General features: G+C 37.0%; 1 protein-coding gene across 4 annotated transcripts in view; it reads right to left on the bottom strand.

Annotated features, from left to right (window-relative positions):
* The window catches only part of ARMC2 (armadillo repeat containing 2), a 168,955-nt gene that overhangs the window by 72,829 nt on the left and 82,325 nt on the right, over nt 1–13,801 (bottom strand). For all 4 annotated transcript variants that reach the window (XM_072643004.1, XM_072643003.1, XM_072643005.1 and 1 more), the window contains exons 9-10: nt 11,487–11,589; nt 8,522–8,745 (exon numbers count right to left, since the gene is read on the bottom strand). In XM_072643004.1, the coding sequence (XP_072499105.1) occupies nt 8,522–8,745; nt 11,487–11,589 (327 nt within the window). The remainder of the gene's footprint in view (nt 1–8,521; nt 8,746–11,486; nt 11,590–13,801) is intronic.

The raw sequence follows: 13,801 nt of genomic DNA, 5'->3' as shown, positions 1-13,801 counted from the left end.
GTGAAGAAAAGACTATTAAGTTACATATTCAATAAATCTTCTGTTGTGGTTTTTCATATTTTCTTAAGCTCTAGCCCTTTTAGAAAGGTTTTGGCAAGAAACTATAGATGACCAGAAAAGGCTGGGTTATAAAATGGAGATGAAACCTTTGATTAGAGAAAGATCCTGGGGAAGTCATCCTGCAAATGCAGACATGAAATGCCTCATTTTGAGGACCTGTGCTGTGAGCCACAAGAGAGATTACAGGAAGGGAGGGAAGGAGGGAGGAAGAAAACTAAAGAAGGGAAGAATATGAGGGAAGTTGCAGAGTTGGGATCAGCAAGATTTTTAATGGAACAACCAACGAATAAGCATTTATTAAGCCCCTGACAGAGGCAAGAGTGAAGAGTTGAGAATCTTAGTTTGGGTATCTAAGTGACCGGAAACATACTTTAGTGCCCTTGACAGAAAAAGAGAAATCTGTTTTGGAGGCACTGAGTTTGTGATGCCTCTGAGACATCTAGATCAAGATGTCCAGAGGGCACTTGGAGATGCAGGACTGGAGCACAGAAGAGAACGGGCGAGGTTGGATACAGAGGTTTAGGAGTCTTCTGTGTAGAAGAGCTGATGAGAGAAGCTACAGAGAGAAGAGGCCCCAGGACCGAGCCCTGAGGTACAGTGAGGAATAGGAGGAGACTGAGAAGGATCAATTATACAGGTAAAAAGAGAATGTCAAATTGAGGCAGGAGAGAGTCTCCAAACCAGCAAAAACTAGCTAATTGTAAAGCTGCAGAAAAATAGCTATTGTGAATTTTTCAAAAAATTATTTCCTGAGTATAACATCTCCATTGAATAAACTTTTACCTGTAATACACATCTGTACATACATATATATATTATATATCTATGATACCATATTGTCCATTAAATTGACAAACAGGAAGAAGACAAAGTTATTTTGCTGCCAAACAATTGTAGCACTCACTATCATGAAATGAAACTAATATTTGGTAATATTTTTGCCATCTTCCCAGTTACTAATGCTACTCCATTGATTTAACTTATGTGCCAAGGCACCGTACAAGTTATAAAATATTAATGATAACAAAAATAATAATAATGATAGTGAGCATTTATATAGAGCCTACTATATATGCTAGGCTTTGTGCTAATAAGTCCTTTACAAATGTGATCTCATTTGATCATTACAACAATTCTGAGTATGTTATTTTTATCCTCATTTTATAGTTGAGGAAACTGAGACAAAGAGAGATTAAAGTGACTCGCTCACGGTGAAACAACTAGTAAGTGGTCTTGAGTCAGGCTTTGGACTCAAGTTTTTCTGACTCCAGGCTCAGTGCTCTATTTAACACACCATCTATTTACCTCTAAATTAAAAAACAAAACAAATAAAGAGTATTTTGAGAAAGTTCTTGAATTGTGAAGAGATTATGCTGGAGCTTGTCTTGTTACAACGTAAGATCTACAACATTTAATGTTGCTTTTGCCCAGAGTTCTGTTAGAATTGAAATGTTAAGGCAAGCTTGGAGAACTTGTCGTTGCCATGAACTGACCAAAGAACAATTTCACCTGGGAGGCCTTTAAAAGTTGAGCCTGCTAGCTCTGCAGACAGTAGAGGTAAGAGACAGCTGTGAGTATGGGCCTTGATAGCAGGAGGAGGAAGAAGGAAGAGGGGGAAGGGGAGGGGAAGAAAGAACAGAAGAGAGGGAGGAGAAAGAATTGAGCTCAAGAGGAGACTACTGTTTGTTTGTTTGTTTTTATATGCCTTTACTAGAAAAGAGAAAGAAGGGCCTTCTCTCTTCTCCCTAAACCCTACTGGCCCTGGCATTCTGAAACACAGGTTCATGCTTTGTAGGAGACACTGAATCCAGCAGGGAGTAGGCCAAAAAGGTCAGTGGGTGAGCCTCTAACGAACTCAATGCCAACAGCAGAAAACAAAGAGAACCCAGCCTGGTGGCTGGGAGTCCAGCTCTGATGCAGAATTCACAACTTCCCCATTCATCCCTACCAACACAGTTACAGAAACTACCCAGAAACCAATTCTCTCAGAACCAGGCTCAGAGATCCTCAAAAAGGTTTGGGACTAATGGTCGAAGCCTGGGTGGGGAACATGTAGCCTTAAGATCCCCCTAATAAAAGGATTTGTTCTGTAAAACTGGGACTCAGTCAAAAGGTCACATCCAAGAATTTAGAAAGCCACATCTGGCTTTGAGGCTGCAGTTTGCCCAAACCTGAAGCTTATGGCTCAGAAGGGCTCAGGCTTTTCTTAGCACTTTCTAGTCCCAGTGTTTGGGGCTAAATAGGCTTTTATGGGCTGGCCTAAGAATTTAATTATCACTTTTAATATAACATTATTTCTATGGAAAAACTGCCACTCATGTTCACTTACAATTTACAAATGAATTTTTGGAGCATAACACATTTGTCCATTGGTTACTGCCTGTATCAAATTAACACAAATATTTGAAAATTCATTACCTTACTTCTCCCTCTTTCTAAAAGAAAAGGCAAAAAAGTAATTTTATAATAAAGAGTCAAATGCATTTAAAGACAGGATCCTAGTTAAGTAATCATTAAAAGATTATTATCATCAACACTGATGATGATGAGGATGATGATAAAGATGAAGATGATGAAGAAGATGGAAGTTTCAGAAACATCAAGTGATCTCACACTACATTAAAAATACTGGTTCTATTTATCAATCAGCTGAAGAATCCATAACCACATTCCCTAGTTTTTTACTGCCAACTGCAAAGTGCTTTACTTCCTCCTGATGATATGAAAAAATAAACACAACTGCAAGAGACCACAAACAGTGGAGTGTCAAAAGACTGAAAGATGAAAGCCACATCGTTTTTCAGCCTCAGCAAAGTCATCTCTTTCTATTCACAAAAGCATATGTGTATTTGGACCAGTGCCCAACTGAGACCATGTACATGCCAAATCAGAGACCTATGTGGCAACCCAAAGGAGTTTCATAATGTCTGACATAATTAGCACAATTCTGGCTGACAAAACTGAAAGAGATGACAAGATCCCACTATATGTATGAAACCCATATTGTTATCATTTACTAAGCAGCTTATTAGAGTACTGATAGACAGTAAAGGCAAATAAAAAGTATGCACGCATCCAACACTTTATGGCTGAGCAATACAAGTCTAGGCCAGGTACCTAACTTGAGTTACCAATCTGTTCTACTTTCAATTTTACTTCACTTAAAACCTGCTGTCCTTTGTCATCTCTGAACCTTAAATGCTTATTACTTTAGAAGGCCAAATGTACTGCACGGAGATCATCTTTAATCTTGACCTACATTCAGCACTATTTCTGTGTTTTCTGCTTTCACATTGTTTGCATCAGTGAAACATTTCTCTCAGGGATTTCCCAAGTGGTGATTCTGGAGACAGTGGTAGGCATATGGAAGAGCAATGTAATCTGCAAAGCCAATTCAACAAAATATGGTGAGTGAATAAGACATGATGGATTCCAAAGATGATGCAATGTAAGTGAAACCAGCATCAACCTCCCATGGTTATTGGGAGGATCACAAGTGATAATATGGAAAGCGCTTTGCATTATACATGTACTACTGTTGCTGTTACTGTTATAAAGTAATGAGATAGATTCTCCAAAACACATGGATGAAATGATCTTTTTATATTTTAAGAATTACAGATGATCCATTAAAGGGAGAAGCATAAAAAAAGAGATAATATAAATACAGAAATGTTTCTCATATTAGAGCCAATAAGTTTTAAGTCATTAATTCATAGTCAGATGTTATATTTTAATATGTAACCTGAAAGAATACCATAAATACATGTAATACAGCCCTCAGTAATATTTGTTGTTAAATGAATACAGCCTTAAAAACTTAGCAACCACACTGGTCAACAGTATTTCCAGTGATGCTGAGAAAAAACTCATTTCTTCCTCTCTCTAATTCTAAAGGAGTAAAATAAAACTAGTTAAATTCACTTTTATTTAAGTGAGTAAAACACAGTCTTCAATAAAATAGAGCTTTATTTTTAGGATCTATTTTAGTTCAAATCAAATGGCTCAAGTTAGAGCATAAACGAAATGTCATCCACAACCAGATCAAAAGTCCATTTGCTCAAACTTTAAGTTCAGTCCTGGGACTGTAGTACTTCAGAGGAGGAAGACTGGAATGCTAAAAATCTAATCAAAAAAGCTTTAAATAGAAAGGGAAGGGGGAGGGAGAAAATTGAGTGCTTGTGTATGTGTGTGTATTCGGGGTGGAGAACCTGCAGCCTCAAGGCCACATGTGGCCCTCTAGGTCCTCAAGTGTAGCCTTTTGACACAATCCAAATTCCACAGAACAAGGGTTTGTGCTATAAAACTTGGACTCAGTCAAAAGGTTGCACCCAAGGACCTAGAAGATCACATGCGGTCTCAAGGCCCCAGGTTCCCCACACCTGGTCTAGCTATGTTGAGTAACTATCTGTAAGAGGAACAATGTAGGAGGTAATAAGGATACTCAGGTGTTAAGAGGAGGCAAAATCCAGGAACGAGGTCAATAATTAAAAACTACAGGCTCAGAGAGTCATATAAAAATTGACATGACAATCAAGAACTAGAGGTTCTACTGGAAAGATGTGAATTTGACCTCAAAGTTATTGAGTTATATTCTGTGGCTGTAATAGAATTTGAAGAAGACATACCTTATTCAACAGAAATAGGAAAGGTAAAAAGAGAGATAAAATAACACTATATATTAAGACACTAAACTCATGGAATCATAGTACAATACATTTGGCACAGATCAACAGAATCAGTCACTAGGATATATACCACCTGGCTAGAAAGGGGGAAACATGAGTTCAGGATACACACCAGAAGCCTGGCACAGATTCATGCTAGAGAAGAGATTTGTTGCTTCTTGTTTAATTGTTTTCAGTAGTGTCCAACTCTTCATGATCCCTTTTGGGGTTTTCTTGGCAAAGGTACTGGGGTGGTTTGACATTTCCTCATTTTACAGATGAGGAAACGTAGGCTGACAGGGTTAAGTGTCTTGCCAGGTTCACACAGCTAGTAAGTGTCTGAGGCCAAATTTGAACTCAGGTCTTCCTGACTCCAGACCCAGCATTCTATTCACTGTACCACCTAGCTACCCATAGGGTAGAGGGTAGGAGATTTTAATTATCTAGGTATCAACTGAAATCTTCCTCAAAGACAAAAACAAAAGAGTTTAATGCTATCTGTATTGGACTTAGTGATAAATTTACTTCAAAGGGTGAAGGAAACAAGAACTTCTATTCTACATCTGATCTTGCTGGGGTGAAAATAACCACTCAACTCAGAAATGATGATAGAGAAGGGGAAAATAAAGTTAGGCATGATATGACATACACATTAGTTTTATGGAAAAAAGATTTCAAAAGCTTCAGGGATGGGTAGAATCCCAAGGCCTAAAATTCTAAACAAGGCAACCCAGGAAAGGGGAGAAACTTTCAAGGAACTTTCAACTGTGGCAAGAAGGGAAAAAAAGGCACTGTGAAAAGAGACTGATGTAGATATACAGGAAAATCACCAACCAACTTCAACCAATATGTAAAAAGACAAGAAACAGACGATTAGAAATCACAGTACAGTTCTATCAGAATAGTGTCAGGACGATAAAGTCTCAAGATGAGATGACAGGCTGGCAAAGAAATCTGAGGACCTCTCAAAAAGTTAATAATAATAATAATAAGGGGGTTAGTCACACTGGAAAAAAGAAGAGACTCAGAGATAGGACTGTGGCTAGAGATAGATGAGATGTTTTCCTACCTGCCTTGAAGATGAGTACAAGTCACCACCAGGTCCATATAAACTCTATCAGGGACTAAAAAACTGGCAGATATGACTCCTGAACTACTGTCAATAGTCTTTTAAGGATTATGTATAATGAGGTACTACAGGACTTGAGAAAGGCAAGTGATGTACATTAAAAAAAAACAATCATGCAGCCCAAAAACTGTAAGTCAGTGAAAGTAATGAGTTTGGTTCCTGGCAAAATTCTAAAATGTATTTATTAAGAGGATGGTTAGTTAACACAAACAGAAGGAAGGAAACAGTCATCTACAAGATTCAGCATATCTTCATCAACAACAGGTTTTGCTAGACTAACATTTCCTTTTTTGACAGATTACTAGGCTGGTAGATCAGGTAAATCCGGTAGAGTTTACCTAGATTTTACTTCATTTTAAAAAAAACAAACATTTTGTTGAAGCTTTTTTTCATTACATCACAGTCAATTCCGTCCACCCCCATTCAAGAAGGAATCTTCCTTTGTAACAACAAAGAAAAAAATTAAGCAAAAAACATCTGAAGAGACTGACAATTTTATACAATATCCCTCCTGGTAGCCCTCTATCTCTCTGCCATGAGGGAGAAGGGTGGTTTCATTATGTTTTCTCTGGGACTTTTTTTCCTCCAGTTCTTAGAGTTCAATTTCCTTTTTGTGATCTTTTCACTGACACTGTTTCCACTGTGCATATTATTCTCTCGATTTTGTATATTTCAATATATATCAATTCAAACAAATGTTCTCATGTTTCATTTCTTCATATTCAACATTTCTTATTGAATTTTACACACACACACACACATACACACACACACAGAGTTTCATCCATTTCCCAAGAAACAGGCACCCATTCTGTTCCCAATTCTTTGTTATCACAAAGAATCTTGCTATAATATTGCGGTATATATTGGACTGTAGTTTCTGCATTTGACTATTTTATGGTATATGCCACTAGTGGGATTGTTAGGTCCAAGGGTAAGGGCAGATCAGTCACCTTTCTTCCACAATTCCAAACTGAAATTCAGAACAACAGGACTACTTCATGATTCTACCAAAAGGGCATCAGTATTCTTGCCTTTCTACACAGCTCCTCCGTCATTGATTGCTTCCATCTTTTTTTCCATCTTTGACAGCTTGCATGGAGTAAAGTGAAAACATTAGAGTTGTTTTAATTGAAATTTCACTTCCTATTCATGACTTGGAGCATGTTTCCTTGTGGCCATTCACAGTTTGCTAATCTTTTGAAAACTTTTTCTATCTTTAACCAGTTACTTATCTGGGAATGGCTCCTACTGTTACAGATTTTCATCAGTTATCTGCATATTTTGGATAACAACTTTTGCTGATGATATTTGATGTATTTTCCCACTCCACTATTTTTCTTTTACTTTTCTCTTTAGTGATTTTAATTATGAAAAAGCTTTCTAATTCTACATTGTCAAAGTTGTCCATGATCTCTATCCTGTTAAGTTGGTTAAGAATTCTAGTATTGTGAGGAAAAGTACTTGTTCTTATCTCAAAATTTTCATGGTGTGATCTTTTACTTTCAGATCTTATTATGATACACATACACATATACACATATACATACACACACATATGGTTTAAGGTAGTGACAAACTTGATTTCTGTCACAATGCTTTCTAGTTTTCCTAGCAGCCATTTCCCCAATAATTTACATTCTTAATTTTATCAAGCACTGCTGTTTGGTTTTTTTAAAGATTTAACTTTTAAAGATTTAATAGTCTTTTCTATTGATCTACTTTTGTGTTTTTAACTAACACCTTTCTACCCAAAATCATCTCTAGTAATAAAAAATTAAGATGTGAAAAATAACAGTTCAACAAAACTAAAAACAATAAAATCTGATAACATATGCAATATTCCACAACCACAGTCCTTCACCTCTGCAAAGGAGGTGATGCATTTTCTCATCTCTTCTCTGGGGCCATGGCTGGTTATTATAATCACATAGAATTCAGTTTCAATTTTTTGTAGGGAATTTCAATACTCTAAGCAATGGTGTGTGTGAGTGTGTGTGTGTGTGTGTGTATATCATCAAAATTATTTATTGTGCGTATATTTGTTTATTGTGTACAGACTGTTTTATCCTATTAAATGTGAGCTCATTGAAGGAGGGGAATTTCTCATTTTTGCTGCTCCCTTTCCAAGAACACAGTGGAAATACAGTGATAAAGACTTAATAAATGTTACATAATTCACACGTATTCCAAGATTCCTTCTATGTGGTTATAAATTATTTTGTACACTAAATGATTAAATGAGGATATGATCTACTGAGAAAAAGCCTAAGAAGTGAGTAGGGAACATGGTGATGGGTTATGGTCCCATGGTCATAGTCAGAAGAGAAGAAACTCCCTTATTGATTTTTGTTTTTATATTGTAAGAATAAGTATGTGTGTCAGGGGTGCTCGGGAGGAATATGGTGATTGGCTGATCACCCGTAAAGCTCACACTGGCTTACCTTTGGGAACTCCTAATCTAAATAATAATGTATTAATCATTAAGACAAACCTTCTCTAAAACAAAGAATAGAAGGCTGGAATTGGACAGAGTACTCTAGTAACTACCATGAAGCTGAAAAAAGTTATATTTTTAAAATTAATAATAATTATTATGCTTAATATACTTTATTGTAAAAAATTATATGTTCACCGTTCCTGTTTTAGAAGTTAAAACACTTACTTGGACTAACAAGTGTCCTGAGTTGGAGGAACATGTCCCAGATTTCCTCATGTTCTCATTTATCTGCTTCATCAAATGTAGCAGTATTTCAACAGCACCTTTGCTGATCATTTCATTAAGAAATCTTGGATTTCCAGAAATGAATTTAATAGCCCCCATGCAGTACAAAAAAGCTTCATTGTTAGCATGAAGGTCTTCTACTCGTAGCACCTCCAACAGTGAATCTGGGGGGGGCGGGGTAAGAAGGTGTTATTAGAAGGAATGTGATTCATTTTCTATTATTCAAATTTGTTTTAACAAATTCCAAATTCTGAAAAAATATAACTACTTTCAAGCACATGGACGTACTTTTGCATATGCACACTAAAAATAAACTTATTAGTGATGAGTCAGAGTCCACAGGCAAATGGTCTTGACTGTGTTATTCATCCAGTGCAAAAGGAAAACCTATTTCTACCTGCCCAATGAAACTTATTTCAAGCTAGTAACATGTTCAGGAAAAAAGCTGACCCCATTAACCCATGTATTTAAAAAAGGGGTTATTAAACACCATTCTTAATGATTTATCCAAAATTCATTTAGTTACAGAAATTTGGGGTTATAGAGAATAACAAACATCAAAAGGAATTTCAGAATTATAATTCAATCTCTTCTTTAAAAAATGTATGTGTTACTGAGCAGAAATCCTTCGAGGCACAAGATCAGAGTCAAAAAGAGAAACAGGCCAATAAATATAAAAATGGAGGGAGGATTTGGACCATTTTTCAGAATGGGGATAGGTACCAGGATTTATACTAGAACTCATTCCAGATGAATGAAGAAGAATTATTTAGTCAGGAGCAGGATTTGACAAACGGTAAACCAAATCCTATTTGCATTTGGTCAAATTGGTCCAGCTTTAAGTGCAGGGAAAAATTTCTTTGGACCATGAGTATTTTTCATGAGCAAGTGGGCACTACTCAACAAGGTGAGCCCTAACATGCACAAAGGACAGATGGAGAAGATATTAATTCTATGAAAAGAAAAGCTTCAACTGCCTCGTAATCCCCAACTGGTCATGAGCGGCAAAATGGAGGCCACTGTTAGAAATCCAAATCTAGGAACACAAGTTCTATCAACCACAGACCCAGGATCTAAAGAAAGAAACATCACTTAAAACATGAGGCCCCTCCAACCTCCTCCACCCTCAACCCTCAAATAACCTTGCATTTCTTCCGTATGTGCTTTGAACTATTTCTTTTGAATGGATATTGTACCGCTTTGTCTCCTTCAACAGCCTAAGTTCCTTAAAGGCAGAAGGTGTTTTATTATTTTTGTATCCCCAATACCTAGAGCAGCACCTGCCACCTAGTGGGTGCTTAATAAACGCTGGCTGATTGAGGAGATAAAAGGATTTCAAGATAGATGAGGATTTTCTTGAACTATGGATTAAAGTAAGTAGAACTTTGTTTCTAATTCAAGGCAGCAAAGGCCAGGAACATAGTATGAAATGATAAGAAAGAATGGTATGGTAGGGTCAGCTACTACAATTGTGAATCTGCACTGCTCCTTTCTAAATTCTGAGTGTCTAGAAATGCTCTTCCACTCCAGTCTCTCCTCAAGGAAGTCCTGCTCTAGAAATCTCTCTGGGGTAAGAAAAACTGAGGTTCACCACTTTGAGTAACTAGATGAGGATACTGGATTCCAAAAGTCAACCTCAAGTTCCTAAAGTCATTGCCAAAGGGAGCAAATCACTCCTCAGCTGAGCTGAGTGCAGGAGGGCATCAGGGAAAAGAATGACCTTGGTCAAGTAGTAAACTGAGTGGCTTATGACCTGAGAAAGGCAAGGTAACGATAGGCTAAAGCAGGAAATAATTAAGTCTAGCTGAGGGACAAGATGATGAAAAGACATTTTTTAAAAAGCAATATTGTACTGGGTTCAAGCTTCAGTCCTTCTACCAATTCTTCATCATGGAAGAGAGACAGTCCCATGCTCTTCAAAACTAGGCAGGTCCTTCCTTCCAAACACCACAGGTACAGGACCAGTGATATGTGTGGGAGCACAAAGGAGTCTGAATCCCAGCACGGTGACACCCTGCCTATGAGGAGTTGGACAAATTGCTTAAACTCAATGTAGAAAATTACGGATTGGACTAGGTCCCCACTGAAGTCCCTTTCAGCTCTACCTCTATGATCCTGTAACTGTAGAAAACTAGATTTTTGGGAACAAAGCTCACAATAAAATAACTTTTAATTTCATACTTTGTTTAAAGTCACTCTTAACTGTTCCAAAATTTCTACTACCACATTCTCAATTAATTAAAATTTAGATATTTCTTATTTTTATATGTCCACTAATGGAGAAAAGATATACTTTCTTCTTTTCAAAAGAGATCTTCAAATTGTTTTCCATTTTCTTGAGCTATTCCAACATAGTTTACATTAACCCAATTCATAAAATGACCACAAAAGCTGCAACTTAATTACTTGGGAAGAGGGGCATCATTTCAAGAACTTTCTTTTCTCTAATTGCTCCAAAGAGATTTTTAAAGCAGATAATAATCTTTTGATCACTTTCTCCATGTCTGCCAAAAACATCGTAAAATACACTCTGAAACTAAGAGGTTCCATAACTTTTTAAACTGCTACCATCTATTTTTCTATCATTTCTGGTATGATACAAAAAAGATTTATGATTCAAGGACTCATGGTCTCAAAGTAAATTGATAAAGTTTTTTTTTAATTAATGTTTATAAATGTATACATTTCTATGATCCCAAATAGTCCCCATAAACACCTAAATGCTGTAGTGCCCTCTGACAGAAATTCAGCAAAGGAAATTTTAAGCTGAATGTGCCAAAGGAGACAACAAAGCAAATAATACACATAATATATCTGTTTCATTCTATCAACCACTAATCATAACTTTCTCCCTTTTTCCCCAAAAGAAGTTCAACACTTAGTTAAGAAAAGTATATTCACTTACCAAGAATACTATCATTTTGGATAAGAGAATCATTCTTCTCACTCCTGCTAATTTTAAATATAAGTTTGCAGACATTGAGAAGATTCTTTCCACTTACTTTAAGCTGCAGAGGAAAAAAAATTTTACACGTCTATTTTGGTTGGAAAATTAAAACATGTTATACTTTTAAAGAAAAACAATAGAGAAACAGCTATTAAAGATAGTCTTGGGAAAGTTATTTTTAAAGTTGAAGTTGAGAGTTCAGAAAATTAATCCTCCACCCTTCAAAATTTTAAGAGGCAATTTTGATAAACAGAGGGTTGACAATTTTTGAGGAAGAAACCTTAGATACCATATACAATTTAAACCCCTCTCCTCAATGCACAAGTGCTCAGAACTATTTAAATGAACATCTAAGCCAGGGTTGGGGACCCTGAGGCCTCAAGGTCACATGTGGTCCCCTAGCTCCTCAAGTGTGGCTCTTCAACTGAATAAAAGGTTCACGTACATACTGAAAGATGACTTTTATTGAGTTTTCCAACCCTAAGATTCGGATTCTCTTTGATTGAATAAAGGGCCGCACTTGAGGACCTAGAGGGCTACATATCTCCTTGAGGCCACAGGTTCCCCACTTCTACAGCAGAATTAATAATGACTTCATATTCTGAGGATCTCAGGTTTGAATCCTGGCTCTGACACCCTCTCTGTAACCTTGCACTATCTGTAACAAGTTATTCACTCCTCCAGGCCAGTTTTTCCTGAAAATGAAGGTATCCGATTGGATGACCTCCAAGTTCCCTTCCATTTTTAAATCTATGATCTACAATATCAAAAGGCACCCAATTTCTTTTTTTTTTTTAACAGTTCAAATTGTTGAAAAGTTCTTTATATTAAGCCCAAATCCAACATCCCTGTAACTTCTACCTAGAAGAACCACACGAGATAACCTGAATCTGTTCTGGGAGCAATATTTTAAGAAAAACACTGACAAGATTGAGCACATTCTGAGAAGACGTGAGCAGAATAGGGAGGCAACTAAAAACCATGTCACACAAACCTTAGCTGAAGAAAGTAGGGATAAGACTTAGAGGAACGTATGATCACTGTTATCAAATAACTGAAAACCTCTCTATATAAAAGCAATTAGATCCCTTCTGTTTGGCCTCACAGGACAAAATTAGGATTCCTCGGTGGAAATTAGGAAATTATTTTTGACTCAGAGGGAAGAACTCCTTAACAATGACAGCTATGTAAGTCAATGAAATGGGTTGTCTTGAGGGGGAAAGAATTCCCTCCCTGCCACTGGAGGTCGTCAAGCTGAGGCTCAATGAGATTGCTTATTAGGGGAATGGTAGAAAAGGTCAGGGTTAATGATAGAAAAGATGACAGACTGATAGATGACTTTTGTTGACCTTTCCAACACTAAGACTCTGGTTCTCTTCCATGTGACAGACCTAAAAATACTTGAAGATGACTTTCACATTCTCTACTTTCTACTCAAGTCTTCTCTCAAGACTATGCATCCCCAGTTTCTTTAACCAGTCCCTATATGACATGGTGTTCAGATTCTCCACTGCTCTGTACTCTAGAGAGACACCAGCTTGCCAATGCCGCTCTTAAAATGTGGTGCCCCAAACTGAACACTGCTCTGAAGGTGGTCTAGCTAGTACAGAACAGACAGGACACATTAAAGATATTATTCTATTAAGTAGCCTCTGGTACATAGTAGGAATTTAGTAAATACAGATTGGTTAAGAGAGGCAATATGACATGGAACAATGAGAGGGAGCTGGACTTGGAGTCAAGACCTGGATTCAAGTTCTGCTTTGACATATACTACATGTGTGGCCATAGGCAAATCACTTAACCTTGCAAAAGCTTGGTGAACTGAAAATATGTATCTGTGAAGGTAGTTTCCATATTAGGTATTTTCTATAGTAATGAAAGTCACAGGCCAAACACTGCCAAACATTTCCCACTCCCTTCACCCCCATCAAAAAAAATAGCTCTCTTGGCATATTATTAACTTATATTGAGCTTTGTGGTTGATCAGTTGTTAAAGTCATGTCTGAAGCTTCATGACCCCACCTGGGGTTTTCTTGGCTAGAGTGGTTTGCCATTTCCTTCTCCAATTCATTTTATAAATGAGGAAACTGAGGCAAACAGGGTGAACTGACTTGCTCAGAGTCACACATTTACCTTTCAGAAGGCAAACAGTATGGACTTAATTTTATAAGTAAATTTTAGAGGAATTACATTTTAAATTATCTGTATTTAAAACGTTCAACCTTCCTTTGGTTGTATGCTCCTCGAATCAGGAAGACCTCTCTTCTGGA

The sequence above is a fragment of the Notamacropus eugenii genome, chromosome 2 (assembly GCF_028372415.1).
Source record: "Notamacropus eugenii isolate mMacEug1 chromosome 2, mMacEug1.pri_v2, whole genome shotgun sequence".
In the NCBI taxonomy this organism is placed as follows: Eukaryota; Metazoa; Chordata; class Mammalia; order Diprotodontia; family Macropodidae; genus Notamacropus; species Notamacropus eugenii.
The sequence above is the reverse complement of the archived record's forward strand: the minus strand, read 5'-3'. Positions and strand labels throughout refer to the sequence as shown.